The 17,532-nt window shown below is 39.2% G+C and overlaps 1 protein-coding gene across 7 annotated transcripts in view; it reads left to right on the forward strand.

Moving 5' to 3' along the window:
* ANKS3 (ankyrin repeat and sterile alpha motif domain containing 3) overlaps nucleotides 1–17,532 on the forward strand; it is a 39,731-nt gene that overhangs the window by 20,358 nt on the left and 1,841 nt on the right. For all 7 annotated transcript variants that reach the window (XM_036737384.1, XM_036737386.1, XM_036737385.1 and 4 more), the window contains 7 exons: nucleotides 861–973; nucleotides 2,213–2,389; nucleotides 4,168–4,292; nucleotides 5,505–5,646; nucleotides 11,821–11,993; nucleotides 14,201–14,286; nucleotides 17,293–17,376. In XM_036737384.1, the coding sequence (XP_036593279.1) occupies nucleotides 861–973; nucleotides 2,213–2,389; nucleotides 4,168–4,292; nucleotides 5,505–5,646; nucleotides 11,821–11,993; nucleotides 14,201–14,286; nucleotides 17,293–17,376 (900 nt within the window). The remainder of the gene's footprint in view (nucleotides 1–860; nucleotides 974–2,212; nucleotides 2,390–4,167; nucleotides 4,293–5,504; nucleotides 5,647–11,820; nucleotides 11,994–14,200; nucleotides 14,287–17,292; nucleotides 17,377–17,532) is intronic.

The following is a 17,532-nucleotide window of genomic DNA, read 5'->3' on the forward strand; positions in this document are numbered from 1 at the left end:
CATAGATGTTTTGTCTTTGGTGGGGTTTAGTCCCGTGAAAAGTCCATTAGCCCAATGGGACAAAAGAGAGAAAAATAACCCGTTTCTAGGTGAGAGGAAAATAAAGGAATCTTTCACCTGAGTTGACTCACATGTCAGTAAGTAGGTCTAGAATTGTGTGAATAGATGGACAAGAGGTCATTTGGTGCAGTCTCCCTCCTCCATGGAAGGTTATATCAAATTACGCTGGGCAGGTATCCTTTTTCAGTGTTTAATAGCACTCAGCCATGACAAAGTTCCATGTCTATAACTATAATCTTACCAGTTTCCAGTTCTGTTCCATTACAAAAAGAGCTGCTATCAATATTTTTGTACATACAGGTCTTTTTCCTCTTTCTTTTATCTCTTCGGAGTACAGGCCTAGTAGTGGTATCACTGAGTCAAAGGATGTGCATAGTTTATTGCTATTTGGGCATAGTTCCAAATTGCTTTCCAGAATAGTTAGATCAATTCACACTGTGTCTGTTCTTCCCTTTAACATTTGTCATTTTCCTCTTTTGTCATCTTCACCAGTCTTGTTGGTATGAGATTGAATCTCAGAGTTAATGTATTTGTATTTCTCTAATAATGATTGGCTCTTTTTATTCTTGCAAGTTTGAGATACTATAATACTTTCCATGTATTGCCATCATTATTCCACATTTTAAAATGACCATGAATTGGTTGTACTTAACTGAAAGAGTATTTGGCACCTTGGGATATAATATATTTCCTAGGGGATTGGTTGGCTTTGGTTCTGTAGAGATGCTACTTTTTCAGAAACCTCAGAAAGAAGCCTGTTCAATAATCCTTTTTCTCCTTTGTCCTCTATTTATTTCTAGAGGAAAATGCATTCTGTACCAACCTAATAACCATCAGGAGTAGCAGTAGTAGCAGTGAGGGGCTAGCCAAAGCCCTTGGGGTCAGTAGTGAAGCTTCTTTGGAGAGCAATGAGGTAAGCGCTTTGACTCTTCATTTCCTCTCTGCTCAGCCCTTTCTTAGCATTGTGTAGGAAGTTCAAATGTTCCAAATGAGTCGGTCCGCCAGCCAGCAAGTATCCACAAGTACTATGTAAGTATTGTATATCTAGCACTATATTAGATGTGGTGGAGGGTACCAGAAGTGGAAGACATAGAATCAGATGGTGATTGAGTATAAATGGAGTGGCGTAGGTGAGGTACTCTGTTGTAATTCAGAAAAAGGAGATATTAATAGTAGTTGTAGAAAAGGCTTCATAGAGGAACAAAGACTTGAATTGGCCTTGAAGAATGGGTAAGATTTGGATAGGTAGAGTGGAGGGGGAGGATATTTCAAAGGGAACAATATAAGCAAAGCCACGAAGGTGAGAATCAGCATGAACTGTTTATGGTTAATGAAGAAATATCAGCTTCACTGTGTAAAATTAGTGTATGGTCACATACAAAACCCATTGTTATCTCTGGAACATTAAAATATCTTTGCTGTTTTGATTTTGTAAAATTTGACATGAGCTTGAATTTGAGTTATTTAGATGTTTTCCCTTAACTTGGGGGTTGGATCCAGATGATGAAAACCATTCAATTTTTCTTGCTGTGCTAGTTAATATTCACTGCTAACCCTGAGGTAGAATATCGGTATATGTACCTGTTTTTATTTGTTAATTCAAGAGTTAAAGATCTTCCGTACCTACTGTGTGCAAAGCACCATGTTAAACACTGGCGGAGATAAAAGTGACTGACCCTGTCTTCATTGAGCTTACAGTCTAGAATGCTAACAGCTGTATTTCACACACCGTGACTTGATTGCGTGAATCCTTGGATGTGGATTCTCTTCCTAGCACTAGACTTAGTATGTAACCTTGGGCAAAGAACTGAATATTTGTTTCAGTTCCCCTCTCTGTAAAAATGGAGCTTGGTAGTAGTACCAGCAACCTTGCAGTGGGGCCAGAAGAACTAAGCTAATGGTGATGTGGTATTCCTTTGTTCAGTAAGCATTTCTTAAATGCTATTATGTATTATAATAAAGAGCCCCGAATCCTTATTGGACCAACTATTTTTGTTTTACTTTTATTATAAAAAGACTTGATAAATTGCTAAACTCATCATTTATGACTTGAACATCAACTGTAGAATAGTCAACTTCTGTTGCTGGCAGAGGCTTTCTTACCTTTGAAGCCTTCCCTCCATCTTCTCAGCACAAATCTCCTCTCTTACAGGACTCAGATCACTCACACAAAAGCTCCGTTAGAAAGCAGGCTAAAAGTTACACGAAGGCTAAGAATCGTTACAGCAACAGTGAGAGCCAGTGGCCTTCTGGCAGTGGAACTTCTGGGATATCTGGTCCTCCAGGTTCCATCTTCAAACCAGAGAGACCCACTTATTCAGGACCTCAGGTGAGAGAAGAGGGATGCAAACTCTACTTGTAACTCTTAATTGGGAAATTGGACTCAATCTTGTTTTAGCTTAAGGAAATAGTTGCTTTTCTAAAAGAGAGGACTAAATCTGTTGTCATCTTAATACTTTAAAAGCCTCTCTGTTTATAAACTTAAGTGTCAGTTGGTTCCCCTATTCAGATGTAGACTTAAAGCTTTCATAATAATAGATTAACCAAGAAAACGGGGTTTTTTGTTTGACTTCTGTTCCTAGCTTTTCCTCAGAGGAGCTCTCTTCTCCCTCAGGCTGCTTAGCCTCCCATTAGTACTGAGATGACAGGAAAATATGAATTAGGATAGAGTATCTACTCTTTGTGTTGCTATATTTAAGGAATTCATTGAAGATCCTTAGTCTGTTGAGTTCTAACTCAGCTGTTTCTTTATATCTCTGCCATTTAAGGAAGATAAGAAAGAAGCCTAATAATGTAGCTGTAGTATTTTGCTAGATTTGGTCCCTTTGTCATGACTCTAAATGACTCCTGCCAAAAATACCTTCCACAAGTCTTCTGCCTATGGCCTTAATTTGAGGCACATAAACTTTTGGGTTAAATTAGACACAGTGAGAAAGACTCAGCAGAGGGTGATAATAAGTTCACTTGGTCTCCCTTTCTTTGGGAGCTAATTTTTATCTATAGAGTTTCAAGAGCCTGGCCGTGATTCTCAATCTAAAAGCTAATCTCTGCTCTCTTGTGGAATTTTCCCAGCTATTTTTAACTTGGTCTTGAGGATTATCTTAAACCAGTAAGTGGCTCGAATGTGTGCTGGGATTTTAGGACTCTGAGTTCAAGGACAGAATTAGAGGTATATCTTTTGACTTTGTGGTCAATTTATATACATATCATTAAGTCCAATTAGTTTTTTTTCCTGTCTGGGATAATGGACAGATTCTGCATGCACACAAAGCAGCGTTTAGCTTCATTACAGTTCTAGCTGATTGTTAGACACCTTCATGTGTATAAAAAGGCCAGTGTCAGAATTGTGAAACACCAAGTATGGATAGAGGAAGAGAAATAAAATTTCTAAAGTTCAAGTTATCAAACATGCAAGAACTAGTAATTGGAGCCAAGGTGGGGTGGGAATATTTGGGGAAGAGAAAAAGAAACAAGTGGACAAAATAGAATGTTTTCAGGAGCATGCTGTTATACCTAGAATACTTTCCAATAGGAAACCTCTTCTAGAAACACTTACCCACACTTTTGCTGTTGAGACATTCTCTCTAAGGGCACTACCCCTGGAGACTTGGGCTCCATTTTTAGATTGTCCCTGCATCCCAGTATATTTCACATCCTAGAACATACCCTGTCCTTGGAGACTCACAGCCTTCCAACAGTCCTTCAACATAGAGACGCCTATTGAGATGACTAATCCTCAAAGCCACATTCTTAATTTTGGAACATTCTTGTGTGCATAGGTGACAGTCTGGCATTCTATTCCCCACATCCTGGCACTCCTAAATTAGAAATGCTTAGAGGTCCCCAAATATTTGTTCATTTGCACATGCTCAGAGAACCTTAAATTCTCTGCACATATCCAGATTTCTTCCTGACCTACATTAATCTTTAAATTCCCTCCACTCATAGGAAAGGGTAAGTGACTTTAGGAATACGCATATTCTGTGAGGAAAATAGCTTTGGCTTATAGTCTGACCTGATTATGCAGTTACTGACTTTTCATGTAGCCACTTTTCTTTAGGGATGATATCTCTTCTTCCTCTTCATTTTTGGTTGAATGGGTCCCAGGACCTTGCGACTCTTCTGGAACAGATTGGGTGTCTGAAGTACCTGCAAGTTTTTGAAGAGCAGGATGTGGACCTCCGCATCTTTCTGACCCTTACAGAGAGTGATCTGAAAGAAATAGGCATTACGTGAGTGTGAGGAATATTTGTGGGTTTTCTTCCCCATCTTGTTTTGGCCAAGATATGAGTGCAAATCTAGTGTCTGACTTTATCAAAAGAAATGAACATATCTCTCTAGAGAGCAGCTTAATTACTCATTAAATGAAGGTTATACTTGAATAGCACCTTGCAAGCTTTGTCGATTTCTTTTAAAACAAAAAGTTTTGTTGTTGCTCTTTTCTCTTTATGCCTCACTGTCGCTTTGTTATGATTTTCCCTACCCCAACCCCACCCATCGCTTGTAACCACTTAATATAGTCAAGCAAAATAAATGAACCAATTGAAAATGATATCTGTAAATATAAGCTTCATTCCATTCCTCTTGTTCACAGCCTCTCGGCAGAGAGGTAGCAGGCTCGCTTCACTCTCAGACCACTGTAGTTATGATTAGACATCACGTTGATCAGAGTTCAAGTCTTTTAGTGTTGGTTTCATTTACATTATTGTGGCCATTGTTTTTCTGCTTACTCACCTGGATCAGTTCACAAAAGTCTTGCCAAGTTTCTTCAAATTCTTCATATTCACAATTTTTATAGTGCAATAATATACCACTCAGCATTCATATACTACACCTTGCTTAGCCATTCCCCAGTTTTTGAACATCTGTTCTTTGCTTTTAGTTCTATGAAGAATTCAAAGAAACCTGGAAAGACTTTTATGAACTGATGAACAGTGAAGTGGAATGAGGAGAACAGCATACAATATAAGTGGAAAGAGCAACAAAGTAACTAAGCCTAACTGCTTCAAAGTTATAGTAACTTAGCTAGGTCCTAAATATGAGATCTGAGAGGGCATCTTCCCCCTGCTTCTTTGCGGAGGCAGGACACTTTGTAGGGGACACTGCATCTAATGGCAGATTGTTTTGATTTGTTGACTAATTTTGCTAAACTCCTTTTTCTTTTCTTCTTTGTTATAAGACACAGCTCTCTGGGAGGTGTTGGGGAGGATACATGGGGAATGTAGGTGACATAAAAACAAAATATTAATAAAAATGTATTTTTAAACAATTGCTACCTTTTTTGTATGTAGGTTTTATTTTTCATTTTACTTCAGGATAACTGGATTCATGCATAAGTAGCTATGTATTGTGGGGACTACCATAGAAAACCAAGTAGGGAAAAAAATTTCCGAAGGAATGGGGAGAGATGCTGATGTGATTTGTCTTCTGATATACATTTTCAGATTGTTTGGGCCCAAGCGGAAGATGACCTCTGCCATTGCTCGATGGCACAGTAATGCCCGCCCACCCAGTGATGCCCTGGAGCTGGCTTATGCAGACCGGCTTGAAGCTGAAATGCAGGAACTGGCCATTCAGCTACACAAAGTATGAGCAAGTATGGTAGAGAAGTGTATAGTTAAGCACAAAATAGCGTTGATCTCTAAACAAAACAAAACAAAATACAAAAGCTCCACACCAGCCTGCATACGTAGGTAATAAGTGGTCATAGTCTTGTTGAGATGTTAGGCCTAATTCTGGGCTCCGTAATTAAAGAGAGAGGTGCAGAATGTGGAGAGGGTTTTAAGAGAGGCTGTGAAACTTGTTTTCAGGGTTATTTAACCTGATAAAGAAAAGATCAGAGGGCAACCTAAAATGCTTTTTATCATGATGAACTATAGAAGATAGTGATCAGTTTTCTTTTTTTTTTTTGTATGTACATTATTCAGGTTTATTTGTTTATTTTTTGTGATCATTTTCTTGATATTTTTTAGTTTTCAGCAGTGATTTCCATAAGATTTTGAATTACAAATTTTCTCCCCATTTCTACCCCCCCCACTCCAAGATGGCATATATTCTGATTGCCCCGTTCCCCAGTCAGCCCTCTCTTCTATCACCCCTCCTTCCCTCCCCCCCATCCCTTTTCCTCTTACTTTCTTGATTTCTATGCCCCATTGCCTGTATATCTTATTTTCCCATTGCATGCAAAAACAACCTTTTGTTTTTTGAGCATCTGCTTTTAAAATTTTGAGTTCCAAATTCTCTCCTGTCCTCCCTCCCCACCCACTCTCCCTAAGAAGGCAAGCAATTCAACACAGGCCACACATGTATCATTATGCAAAACACTCCCATAAATAGTCATGTTGTGAAACACTAACTATATTTCCCTCCCTCCTATCCTGTCCCCCTTTTTTCAGTTTTCTCTCTTGACCCTGTCCCTTTTCAAAAGTGTTTGCTTTTGATTACTTCTTCCCCCTATCTGCCCTCCCTTTCTATTCTCCCCCTTTTTGATCCCCTTCCCCTTACTTTCATGTGGGGTAAGAGACCCAATTGAGTGTGTATGGTATTCCCTCCTCAAGTCAAATCTGATGAGAGCAAGATTCACTCATTCCCCCTCACCTGCCCCCTCTTCCCTTCCAACAAACTGCTTTTTCTTGCCACTTTTGTGTGAAATAATTTACCCCATTCTATCTCTCCCCTTCTCCCTCTCTCAATATATTCCTCTCTCATTTGATTTTATTTTTTCAGATATCATCCCTTCATATTCAATTCACCCTGTGCCCTCTGTCTGTCTATATATACACATATATACGTACACACACACACACACACACACACACACACACACACACACACATATATACATATATATATGCATATTCCCTTTAGCTACCCTAATACTGCGGTCTCATGAATTATACACATAATCTTTTCATGCAGGAATGTAAACAAAACAGTTCAACTTTAGTAAGTCCCTTATGATTTCTCTTTGTTATTTACCTTTTCATGCTTCTTGTGATTCTTGTGTTTGAAAGTCAAATTTTCTGTTCAGCTCTGATCTTTTCACTGAGAAAGCTTGGAAGTCCTCTATTTTATTGAAAGTCCATATTTTGCCTTGGAGCATGATACTCAGTTTTACTGGGTAGGTGATTCTTGGTTTTAATCCTAGCTCCATTGGCCTCTGGAATATCGTATTCCAAGCCCTTCGATCCCTTAATGTAGAAGCTGCTAAATCTCGTGTTATCCTGATTGTGTTTCCACAGTACTCAAATTGTTTCTTTCTGGCTGCTTGCAGCATTTTCTTCTTGATCTGGGAGCTTTGGAATTTGGTGACAATATTCCTAGGAGTTTTCTTTTTGGGATCTTTATCAGGAGGCGATTGGTAGATTCTTTCAATTTCTATTTTACCCTCTGGCTCTAGAATATCAGGGCAGTTCTCCTTGATAATTTCTTGAAAGATGATATCTAGGCTCTTTTTTGATCATGGCTTTCAGGTAGTCCAATAATTTTTAAATTATCTCTCCTGGATCTATTCTCCAGGTCAGAGGTTTTTCCAGTGAGATATTTCACATCGTCTTCTATTTTTTCATTCATTTGGTTCTGTTTGATAATATCTTGATTTCTCATAAAGTCATTAGCTTCCACTTGCTCCATTCTAATTTTTAAGGTAGTGTTTTCTTCAGTGGTCTTTTGGACCTCCTTTTCCATTTGGCTAACTCTGCCTTTCAAGGCATTCTTCTCCTCATTGGCTTTTTGGAGCTCTTTTGCCATTTGAGTTAGTCTATTTTTTAAGGTGTTATTTTCTTCAGCATTTTTTTGGGTCTCCTTTAGCAAGTCATTGATTTATTTTTCATGGTTTTCTTGCATCACTCTCATTTCTCTTCCCAGTTTTTCCTCTACTTTTCTTACTTGCTTTTCCAAATCCTTTTTGAGCTCTTCCAGGGCCTGAGACCAGTTCATGTTTTTCTTGGAGGCTTTTGATGTAGGCTCTTTGACTTTGTTGACTTCTTCTGTCTGTATGTTTTGGTCTTCTTTGTCACCAAAGAAGGATTCCAAAGTTTGAGTCTGAATCTGAGTCCGTTTTTGCTGCCTGTTCATGTACCCAGCCAACTACTTGACCCTTGAGTTTTTCGTCAGGGTATGACTGCTTGTAGAGTAGAGAGTACTTTGTCCCAAGGTTTAGGGGCCTTGTGCTGCTGTTTTCAGAGCTACTTCTACACAGCAAGCTCTGCCACACCAGCGTTCCTCTTCCCCCAAGAACCGCCAACCCGGACTGGATTCAGATCTAAGCTGGCTCTGCACTCCTGCTCAGATCTGCTGCTTAATTCCTCCCACCAGGTGGGCCTGGGGCCGGAAGCAACTGCAGCTGTAGCTCTGTAAGCAGCCTCAGAGCTGCATCACCTCTGCTGTCCCCGGGGTGGTGGCCAGACCATGAACTCCTTTCACTCTTTCCCCGCAGTTTTTCCCACTAACCTTCTCTATTGTCTTTGGTGTTTGTGTGGGTTGAGAAGTCTGGTAACTGCCATAGCTCACTGATTTCAGGGTGCTAGGGCCTATTCTGCTCGGCTCCCAGTCTGGTTGGTCCTGGCACAGCCCACGCTGGGCTCAGCTCCCCTCCGCTCCCAGTTCTGTGCAATAGACCTTACTCCACGACCATCCAGGCTGTCCTGTGCTGGAGCCCTGCTTCCCTCTGCTATTTCGTGGGTTCTGCAGTTCTAGAATTTGTTCAGAGCTGTTTTTTATAGGTGTTTGGAGGGACCTGGCGGGGAGCTCATGCAAGTCTCTGCTTTCCAGCTGCCATCTTGGCTCTGTCTCCCCCACAATTATATTTAATCTGGTCTGGGCTCCACGTGGGTGTTTTGCCAGCTTGCAGCTGCAAGTTTGACACATCTGGGGAACTCCCTAATGTTGAAATTCTTTCCACTGATGCAGGTCAGCAAGTCAGCTACCATCTCATCTCTCTCTTCTCTTTCATTGTTACACTTCTTGAAAAAGTTGTCTACAACTGATGCTTTCTCTTCATTACTACCCATTCTTTCCTTGCAATCTGGCCTCTTCCTTTATTATCATATCGAAACTCTTTTTGTAAATGTAACCAGGGACCTCTGAGATGCTTAATTGAAATGACCTTTTTTTCAGTGTTCATTCTTCTTGAACCTCTGAAGCTTTTGATGTTGTCAACTATCCCCCCCATTGAATGCTTTTTTCTTCACTTGACTTCAGAAACACTACACTCTTCTTATTCTCCTTTATATTTCTATTCTTACCTACTTCACTGATTTTGATCTTCTTGCTGACCTCTTAGAGAATATTTTTCCAAAAGGTTTCTCCTTTGCCCTTCTCTACTGTTTCTCATTTACTTCCAGGCTTTTAAACTATCTTAGCCCACTCCAAAGACTATCTGACGTCCTGACCTCTTTTCTCAACTCCAAACTTACATCTGCAATTACCTATATGGTATCTTTATCTGGATGTCTTACTGGCACCTCAAATTCAGTATCTCCAAGTATGATCTTATTATCTTTCCTCCTAAACCTGTTCATCTTCCTTACCTTGTTATATCTACCCATCTCCCATGTTTATAACTGCATTATATTTGATTCTTGCTTCTCTCTCACCTCTTATAACCAATTAATTTCCAAGTCCTGAATCTACATCTCTCACATTCATCCACTCTGTTCCCTACCTGTAGGTCCTTATTACCATTTGCTTGAACCATTGCAATAACCTCCTAACAGTCTGTTAACAGTCTCTGTACCTCTGCTATAATAATCTTTCTTACATAGAGATCTGCTATGTCATTACTCTGCTCAAAAATCTTAATGATTCCCCATTGCCTACTAAGTAAAGTTCTAACCACTTAGTCTGGCAGATTCAAGGCTCTCCTAATATGGTGCCACCCTACATTTCCAACCTTTTCTCATATTACTTCCCTCTATGTAAATTCTAGTGAAACTAGACTACTTTATTCTGCCCCTTTAAACACGTGCTATTCCCTATTCCTAGAATCTTCTCTCTCCCTTCACCTGCAAATCTAAGTTGCATAGCAAGACTAGATGGACTAATCACTTCCCTTCTAGGTAAGTGGAATCAAAACTCAACTAATTTTGACAACCAGCTCCTCCTTATTATCCCGGTCAGGTTCCATGCACACTTCCTCCTGTCACTTACTCTGTCTTTTGAAAGATAATATATCATTAAGAGAAGTCAAGAATTGATCAGCTTCTTGGCTTTTAGCTGGAAGAACACTCCAGCAGATGTTTATTAATCGAAATCCTCCATTGCTACTGTATTTCCTTGCCAGTTTGGTGCTTACTGTCCGCTTTCTCCTTCAGACTGGGTGGTCTGTGATATGTTCTTATCACGTATAATTTCTCTTCCTTCTTCCACTTATCTTCAACCAAGTGTTTTCCACCATATTTCTCCCCTCCAGTTCAGATTTCCGGACATGAGGATGTGTTCCTTATATTTCATTAATGCACTTTTTATCTTGTTCTTTTTTAATTAGGAATGTCTTAACATTGCCATATTTCAGGCCTGAGTCACAGTCCATCAAGATTCAGTGAAACCTGTGGGGTCAAATTTACCTCCTTATGTTAATACAAAATAATGGGTATCTCATTACTCATATTGCTAAACATTTGTGTGAAGATAAGAGGCAGTGGGTTTTATTTCTGCATATCATCCTGGCCATTGTCTTTTGTGAATCTCTGGGCTTCTCTGATGATATTCTTCCTTTGGCTTACTTGCTGTCCTGTCAGCTTTTCTCTTAAGTTTATAGGTTTTCCAAAAAAGGATCACTCTTAGTCATGAAAGTTTCATAAACCAATAAAAATTTTCTATGGACAAGGAGTTTAAAAACACAGTTATAGACAGGCCTTTGTATCAAGAGAAAGAATAGTAATAATGGCTGATATTTATTTAGCGGTTTAATGGTTTCTAATAACTCCTATAAAATATATTATTTGATCCTGACAAACAGCCCTTTGAGATAGGTATTCTGAGGAAACTGAGGCTTGGAGAGGTTAAGTTTCTTGCCTATGGTTATACTGCTGGTGTCAGGGATGGGGTTTGAATCCACGTCGTCCTTACTCCAAGTCTAGCACTTTATTAGGAAGAGAATGTAAGAGATTCTTTTGCCTGTATCATTGTAGATAGGGGGTGGCATAATGTTTACATGTAGTCTTAACATTAGTCAAGGGATAACATCAGCATTAACTATCTAAAATGGAACTGCAAGAATACATGGAACACAGGTCAGTCTTGATATGGAGAAAGTAGTTGATGTCAACATTTTTTTGACTGATGTCAACCCTCTCTTTTGGCGTTCCCTCTGAAAATACATAATGTTAGGGAACACCCTTTTATCCAAGAATTAAAGCTAAGGTACCTATAGCATGAGGTTGGGCTAAGTTCAGTCTCAGGAATAACGACATTAGAAACAACCAAGATGCTGATTTGGTACAAAAGTACAACAGTACATAAGATAGTAGCACAGGCGCTCATTTTTGTTCAGACTAGACTTATTCGTGACTATAATAATGGGATGGTAATCAAACATTTACCGAGTCTCTTCCTGTCTTCTTCATTGAAGGTGCTATCATATCTGTGTCTTCTATTTTAACCAAACCCCACTGTGGAAGTAAGAGAACCAAATTACCAGCATACTATATGGAAATAGAATGATTTTCCTGTTAAACTTGAGTTTTTTAACAAGCAGATCTTCTTATCTCCTATTTCCATACTCCTCCCCCCCATCTTAAGCACTGATCTCTTCTTTAGAGATATGAGGAACTGGAAATATTGAAGGGTCAGGTATCCCAAGAACAAGAGCTGCGGGCTGTTGTGGAAAGTTGCCTAATGGAACAAAACATAGCCATGAAAGATGTTCATACCCAACTTGAGGAAACCCAGGCTGTCACAAGAGATATTGGGCTGGTTCTGGATCAACTCAGGTAAGTAGAGAATCTCCTGGGTAATCTCTGCCTGTAACCTGTGCATCCCCAGTGGAATGAATGCCCACGAAAGCTGATGTTAGTGTAAGATTGCTTTTTAAACATGAACACACAAATCCTATTGACCTCAGTGAAGGCATCACCAAACTAGCGTCCCAGTCAGGGTTTGGCCACTCATTGGTATGTATCCCCAGTGATGTTGTTTTCGGTCCAAGGTGTAGGATTTTGTGGTACTCTGTAAAGATTCTGGAAGGTGGAGATCTGTTGTGGAAAAGCAAAATATTATAGCGGAAGGAACACTGGATAGGAAGGTGTAGGACATAAAAGATCTAGGCCCAGTTCTGCTACTTACTCTTTGCAGTGTTGGGAAAAATCACTTCACCATTCGGTGTTTTTAGTTTTTGTAATTCTGAAATACCAGGAGAGAATATGGCAGAGGTCAGGAATATGATTGGTCCTGCTTGGGAATTGAGACAAAGTGACCTGGTACATGACTGATAAAGAACTAAAGAAGGTGTGGTCCTCTTATTGTGGCTCAGCAAGTTCACAGATATGTCAGCCTGGAAAAGGTTGGAAAATACTGGGTTTAGAGGGATTACCCTCTTGATCTTGCTGTAGATTCTTGGGTTAAATGAATCTTTTTGGCAGACATTACAGAAATGTCATGTTTGGCAGCAACATTCTGTGTCAGGAAGCTGGAGAGAAAGAAAAGGCTAGATTTAGTGTGGCAGTGAAAAAGGGCCACCACGAAAAGACCTCATTCATAGTAGGTGGACTTCCAAGAAAAGTAAAGCATTTTGACGGCACATTGCTTGATGAGTTGTACAAAAGGAATTGCTCTTCTTATGTTAGGGGATGTGATCACAGGTAAGAGAAGTATATCTGGCCCAAATAACTTTTTAAGAAAGTAATTTTTTATTGATATCTTTATTTTTATATTGGTTACAATTCCTACTGTATCCCTCCCCCACCCTTGCCGAGAGCTATCTGTAATAAAGAATTTTAAAAAGAAAGAAAAAAAAAGTTCAGCCAAACAAAACAACTTATCAAAAAGATCTGAACAAGTCTTCAGTCAGAGGCAGCAGGTTGGGTTACTGTCTGGCAGCAGTTCCTCTGTCCACTGATAATGACTAGTCTATGTAAAGAAAGACAGAACATAGCAGTTCAAAGGTGCCTTCATTGATTGACTGTAAACATACAACATTAAAAAAAAAAAAAGGTTGAATAGATGTTAGATACTAGAACCATTGACTGTAGGTGCCTTCATTTAGTGAAGCCACCATCTTCCTCCACTTCTTTCAATTCTAGCATAAGGGGTATTGGAAGAGCAGGAATAGAATATTACTCCTTGTGAATCTAACTGAAACTCAGCCTAACCCAGATGGATTGTAGCATGAAAAAATTCCATTTACTCTGCTTGGTATTTCTTTCTAACAAAGCCAGATCTAACCTTTTTCTGATAGTGAATACTTATACCTCAAGCCAAAAAAATGTTAAAAATCTTAAGGCTGAGACATTTGGCAGTTTCTTTAGCAGTACCATTCTGTGGTCACCCAGGCACCTCTCCAAATATTTGCCTGGGAAATCACCTCTTCAGCACACCAAGGATGACCAGGGCTGAGAGGATCTAAGTTGATTTGTTAACTAAATTGCTTATTATTTTGTCATATGTCTGTCCATATTGCTGTCGGACCATAATCAACGTCCTGCTTCTGAGTAAGATACTTAGCTAAGAAACCTGTTATTAGGATGGTTATAGCTGTCTGGTTCTCCAGGTAACTGGGAAACCAGTGGGGCTTCAGTGTAGTTAAATTAGACTGGAGTTTGGAAGGTAAAGAACGTGAAGGGACTGCTCACTTAATGCAAAAGCAATAGAGAACATCCTTTTCCTCCACAGAAGCACTCCAGTCCCTACCACTTCTGCGTAAGACAAGAAATCTAGTAATGCTTTTTGGACAGTTAGTGTCAGGAATATAGCACCTTGGCTTAGTGCTGATAGCTCTGTAATTAGTTGGGGGTTTTTTATTGTTGTTTTTTAAATCTTTATTTTTTGTTTTTTTTATTCGTTTTAAGTTTAGCTTTCTTCATAAGCAAGTAATTGCTTGGCTGGATAAAAAGGTGGCATTCTTGCTTCTCCTGGCTGAGCAGTTCTTTTTCTAGATTGTGTGGGCTGTTCATTTAATGGGGCTTGGTTTTCTGCTTGATAGAGCCTGTCAGACTGAGCTGTCATCTCGGGTGAAACAGGAAGACACCCTAGGCTGGGTACCGCCGACAAAAGCACACCTGGGAGCTGGTGAGTGAAATGCTCAAGGATTCCTTTGGAATCTGGGGGAACCAGTTTGCTTGTCATCTAGAAGAGGGAGACTTTATTAGTTGGAACAGGGCCAAAGCATATTCATCCAGAATGTCTGAAACCACTGTTTCACCAATGGTGCATTAGCGGGTCTCTTCCCACATCCCTTCAACACTGACCCCAATTCTTTACTACCTTTGCCAATTTGACTGATGTGAGAGAAAACTTCAGTTTTAATTTGCATTCTTCCTGTGTTAGAGATCTGGCAGAGCATATTTTCAGTGGTCATTGATAGTTCGCAACTATCTTGAAATGTTTGTTTAAATCCTTTAACTACTTATTGCAGAAATGGCTTTTGGCTAGTATGGGTCAGCTTCCTATGTATCTTGGACATCATATTTTTATAGATGATATTTGATACAAATGATCTCTAATCTATAGGAAAGTTTTTCAGTCTCATATAATTGAATTTTTCTTTTTTGCTTTTTATGACGTCTAGTCATTGGTTAAGAATTCTCTTAAAAAAAAGAATTCTCTTCAGAGACATTCCTTTTATACTGATTCTAAAAAATCAGAATTGGTTTAATCAAAAATAGAAATCAGTTTGGCAAAGTAGAAGTTTCTGTTTATATCCAGGTGTCATATCCATTTTGCCCAACTGCTTTCTACTTTTCACAACAGAAAGGGGAGGCATTCCTACACTAACTTATGTTCTGGGGTGAACCGAACACTAGGCTGTTTTTGATTGATAGTGTTTCACTGATCTGCTTTTCTCTTTTTTAAACTGGTATCAAAAAGTGTTTTATAATGTCATTTGAGGTAATATTTTTATTCTTCCAAATGAATTTTATTTATTTTTCTAAAGTAGCCCCTTGGTAATTTTACTGTTATAGGAGTAAATCTGTAAGTTAATGTAATTTGTATTGTCATTTTTATCCTCTGGCACAGTTCCAAGATGAATAGTGAATCACTATAATTCTTGAACTCTTTTATTTCTATAAAGGTAGGGAGTATTTTATAATTGTATTTCTATGATATTTTCTACGTGTTTTGGTAGACTAACTCTCGCATATTTTAGGTGTTTTGTAGTTAAACCAAATGGAATTTTTCTTATTCTCACTTGGTACTTTTTCTTAGTACCTTATACAAATGATAACGATTTTTGTGGGTTTGTTTTAAGGCCTTTACTGAGGCCGCAGATCATCTAAATTTAGTTTCTTTGTTGATTTCTTGGGGTTTTCCAAGTAAAGCATTGTGCCATCTGCAAATAGGGACAAATTCTTCCCCTCCTTGCTGGTCCCTTTTAATATTGGTCCCTTGACTTATTGCTATAGCCATCAAATATAGAACTGTCAAAATAGTGAGGAGACAGGAATCCTTGCTTTGCCCCTGTTTGTACTGGGAAAGTTTCTGGTGTTTATATATTTAATTTTAAATATGAATTTGATCATAGTGAAGGACTTTTCCATGCCTGTACTTTTAGGTCCTTAAATGAATGCTGTATTTTGTCAAAGGCTTTTCTCACACCCATTGAAATTATCATGTGATGATTATTTCCTGATGTTGAATCATCCTTTGATTCTTGGCATGTGCCCTATACTTTTCAAATTATTTGTTATAAGACAAAATCATGCTAATTCTTAGTATTTGTTCCAAACAACCTGGGGAGTAGGGAAAGACAAAAATAGGCCAGTGCAAATAAAATGAGGTTAAAAGCTTTGAATTACTGTCTAAAGCAAACTGTGCACCATACTGGTTCTAGAGCACTAGCATCTTCTGCTCCATTTTTTAATTTATTAAATCTGTAAGCATTTAGGCTGCTTTCTGCAAAAAAGATTTAATCTTCCTAAATAAACTCGTCCTCTCAGTGTAATCCTTCAGTTTACTAGTTAGGAGAAATTGGCAGATTGAACAGAATCCACCTCTGAGAAAAGTATACCGTTATGGGTGGAGGGGATTTTTGGTCACAACTATCATCAGAATTTTCAGTAGCAACCACAGCTACTAGCAGATTTCTCGAGATGGAGAGCAAACACATTCTCCAGATGAAGGGGCCTGAGGCAAAACTTTTAGTCTTTACCGTTCCTCCAAATGTCTTTTTTATACCAAATGTTCATGTTGTTCCTTAGGCTCTTGGGACTCATTGAAATATTGATAACTTCATCCCTCTTAAAGATTTAGGGATCACCTTAGTTATATTGATAAACTAATGAGGGTGCTAATTGTTTCCAGTTAGCTTGTAACAAGTCAATTGGTAAGCATGTCAACCTTTTCTCTTTGGATCAGTTGCCTATTTTGGCAACTGCCTTTAGGACTTCTCAGACCACAAGTAGGCAACCCACAATTGGTAACTCTGCTTGCTATCTGCCATATGTCACCTTTGGTAGAATTACCTTGTCATTCCCCTTCTACCCCCACCCCACCCCCCCAAACAAGTCAGGATGAATTATAGTAATTAGCATGCAGGCAACCAGTTTCCTTGAAGGCTCACATTGAGAAGTATCTGACCTCTAAGGTAAGGACCTTTACAGTTGACATAAGATGCACTAAGCACAACTTATTACAGCCCCCTGCCCTCTCCCCCATTATATAACTCCATTATCAAGGAGTTAGCTTGAAGGAGCTGAATTATTGTCCAGCTGTATCCTGTTGCTAGGTGTTGAGAAGAAAGTGCTTAAGGGGGCTCAAGGAATGGAGTGAACTTCACAAGGAACACACTGAGAAGGAACACACTGTAGCCCGAAGTCTTTGGCTCTGAGGGCCCCCAAAGCAAGGGAGCTCTTCAGCTCTCTGGAGCAATTTCCTAACTGTGGAGTTCTGAATCCATTCACTAGATTCCTCCTAAAGGTGCTAGGACCAGTTTGCTGCAGCAACTTACTTTATATTTGATCTAATCTTAGTTTTAGTGACTACTGCTTAATGTAGCTGGAAGCATGTTAATGTTATACCTGACTATTTAGACTGACAGGATACCCAAAGCAAATACCAGTCTCTTTCTTCCTTCAGGTTTCAAGGGATGGCAGGCTTCTCTGAAGTCCATGAGCCTGTCTGAGTTATCAGGAGCCCTAGAGGACTGTGTCAGCAACATGGGTGAGTTTCTAATATAGTGGGGAAGAGTTGTGTGTGATTTGGCCCTTTGAGTGGTTCCTTCTTCTCTCGGAGCACACACGTCCCATATCTAAAAAGGCTTATTAAGAAACTGAAATTTGATATAACAGTAAAAAAAAGACTGAAGAGCTAGGAAAG

The sequence above is a fragment of the Trichosurus vulpecula genome, chromosome 9, assembly GCF_011100635.1.
Source record: "Trichosurus vulpecula isolate mTriVul1 chromosome 9, mTriVul1.pri, whole genome shotgun sequence".
NCBI lineage: Eukaryota > Metazoa > Chordata > Mammalia > Diprotodontia > Phalangeridae > Trichosurus > Trichosurus vulpecula.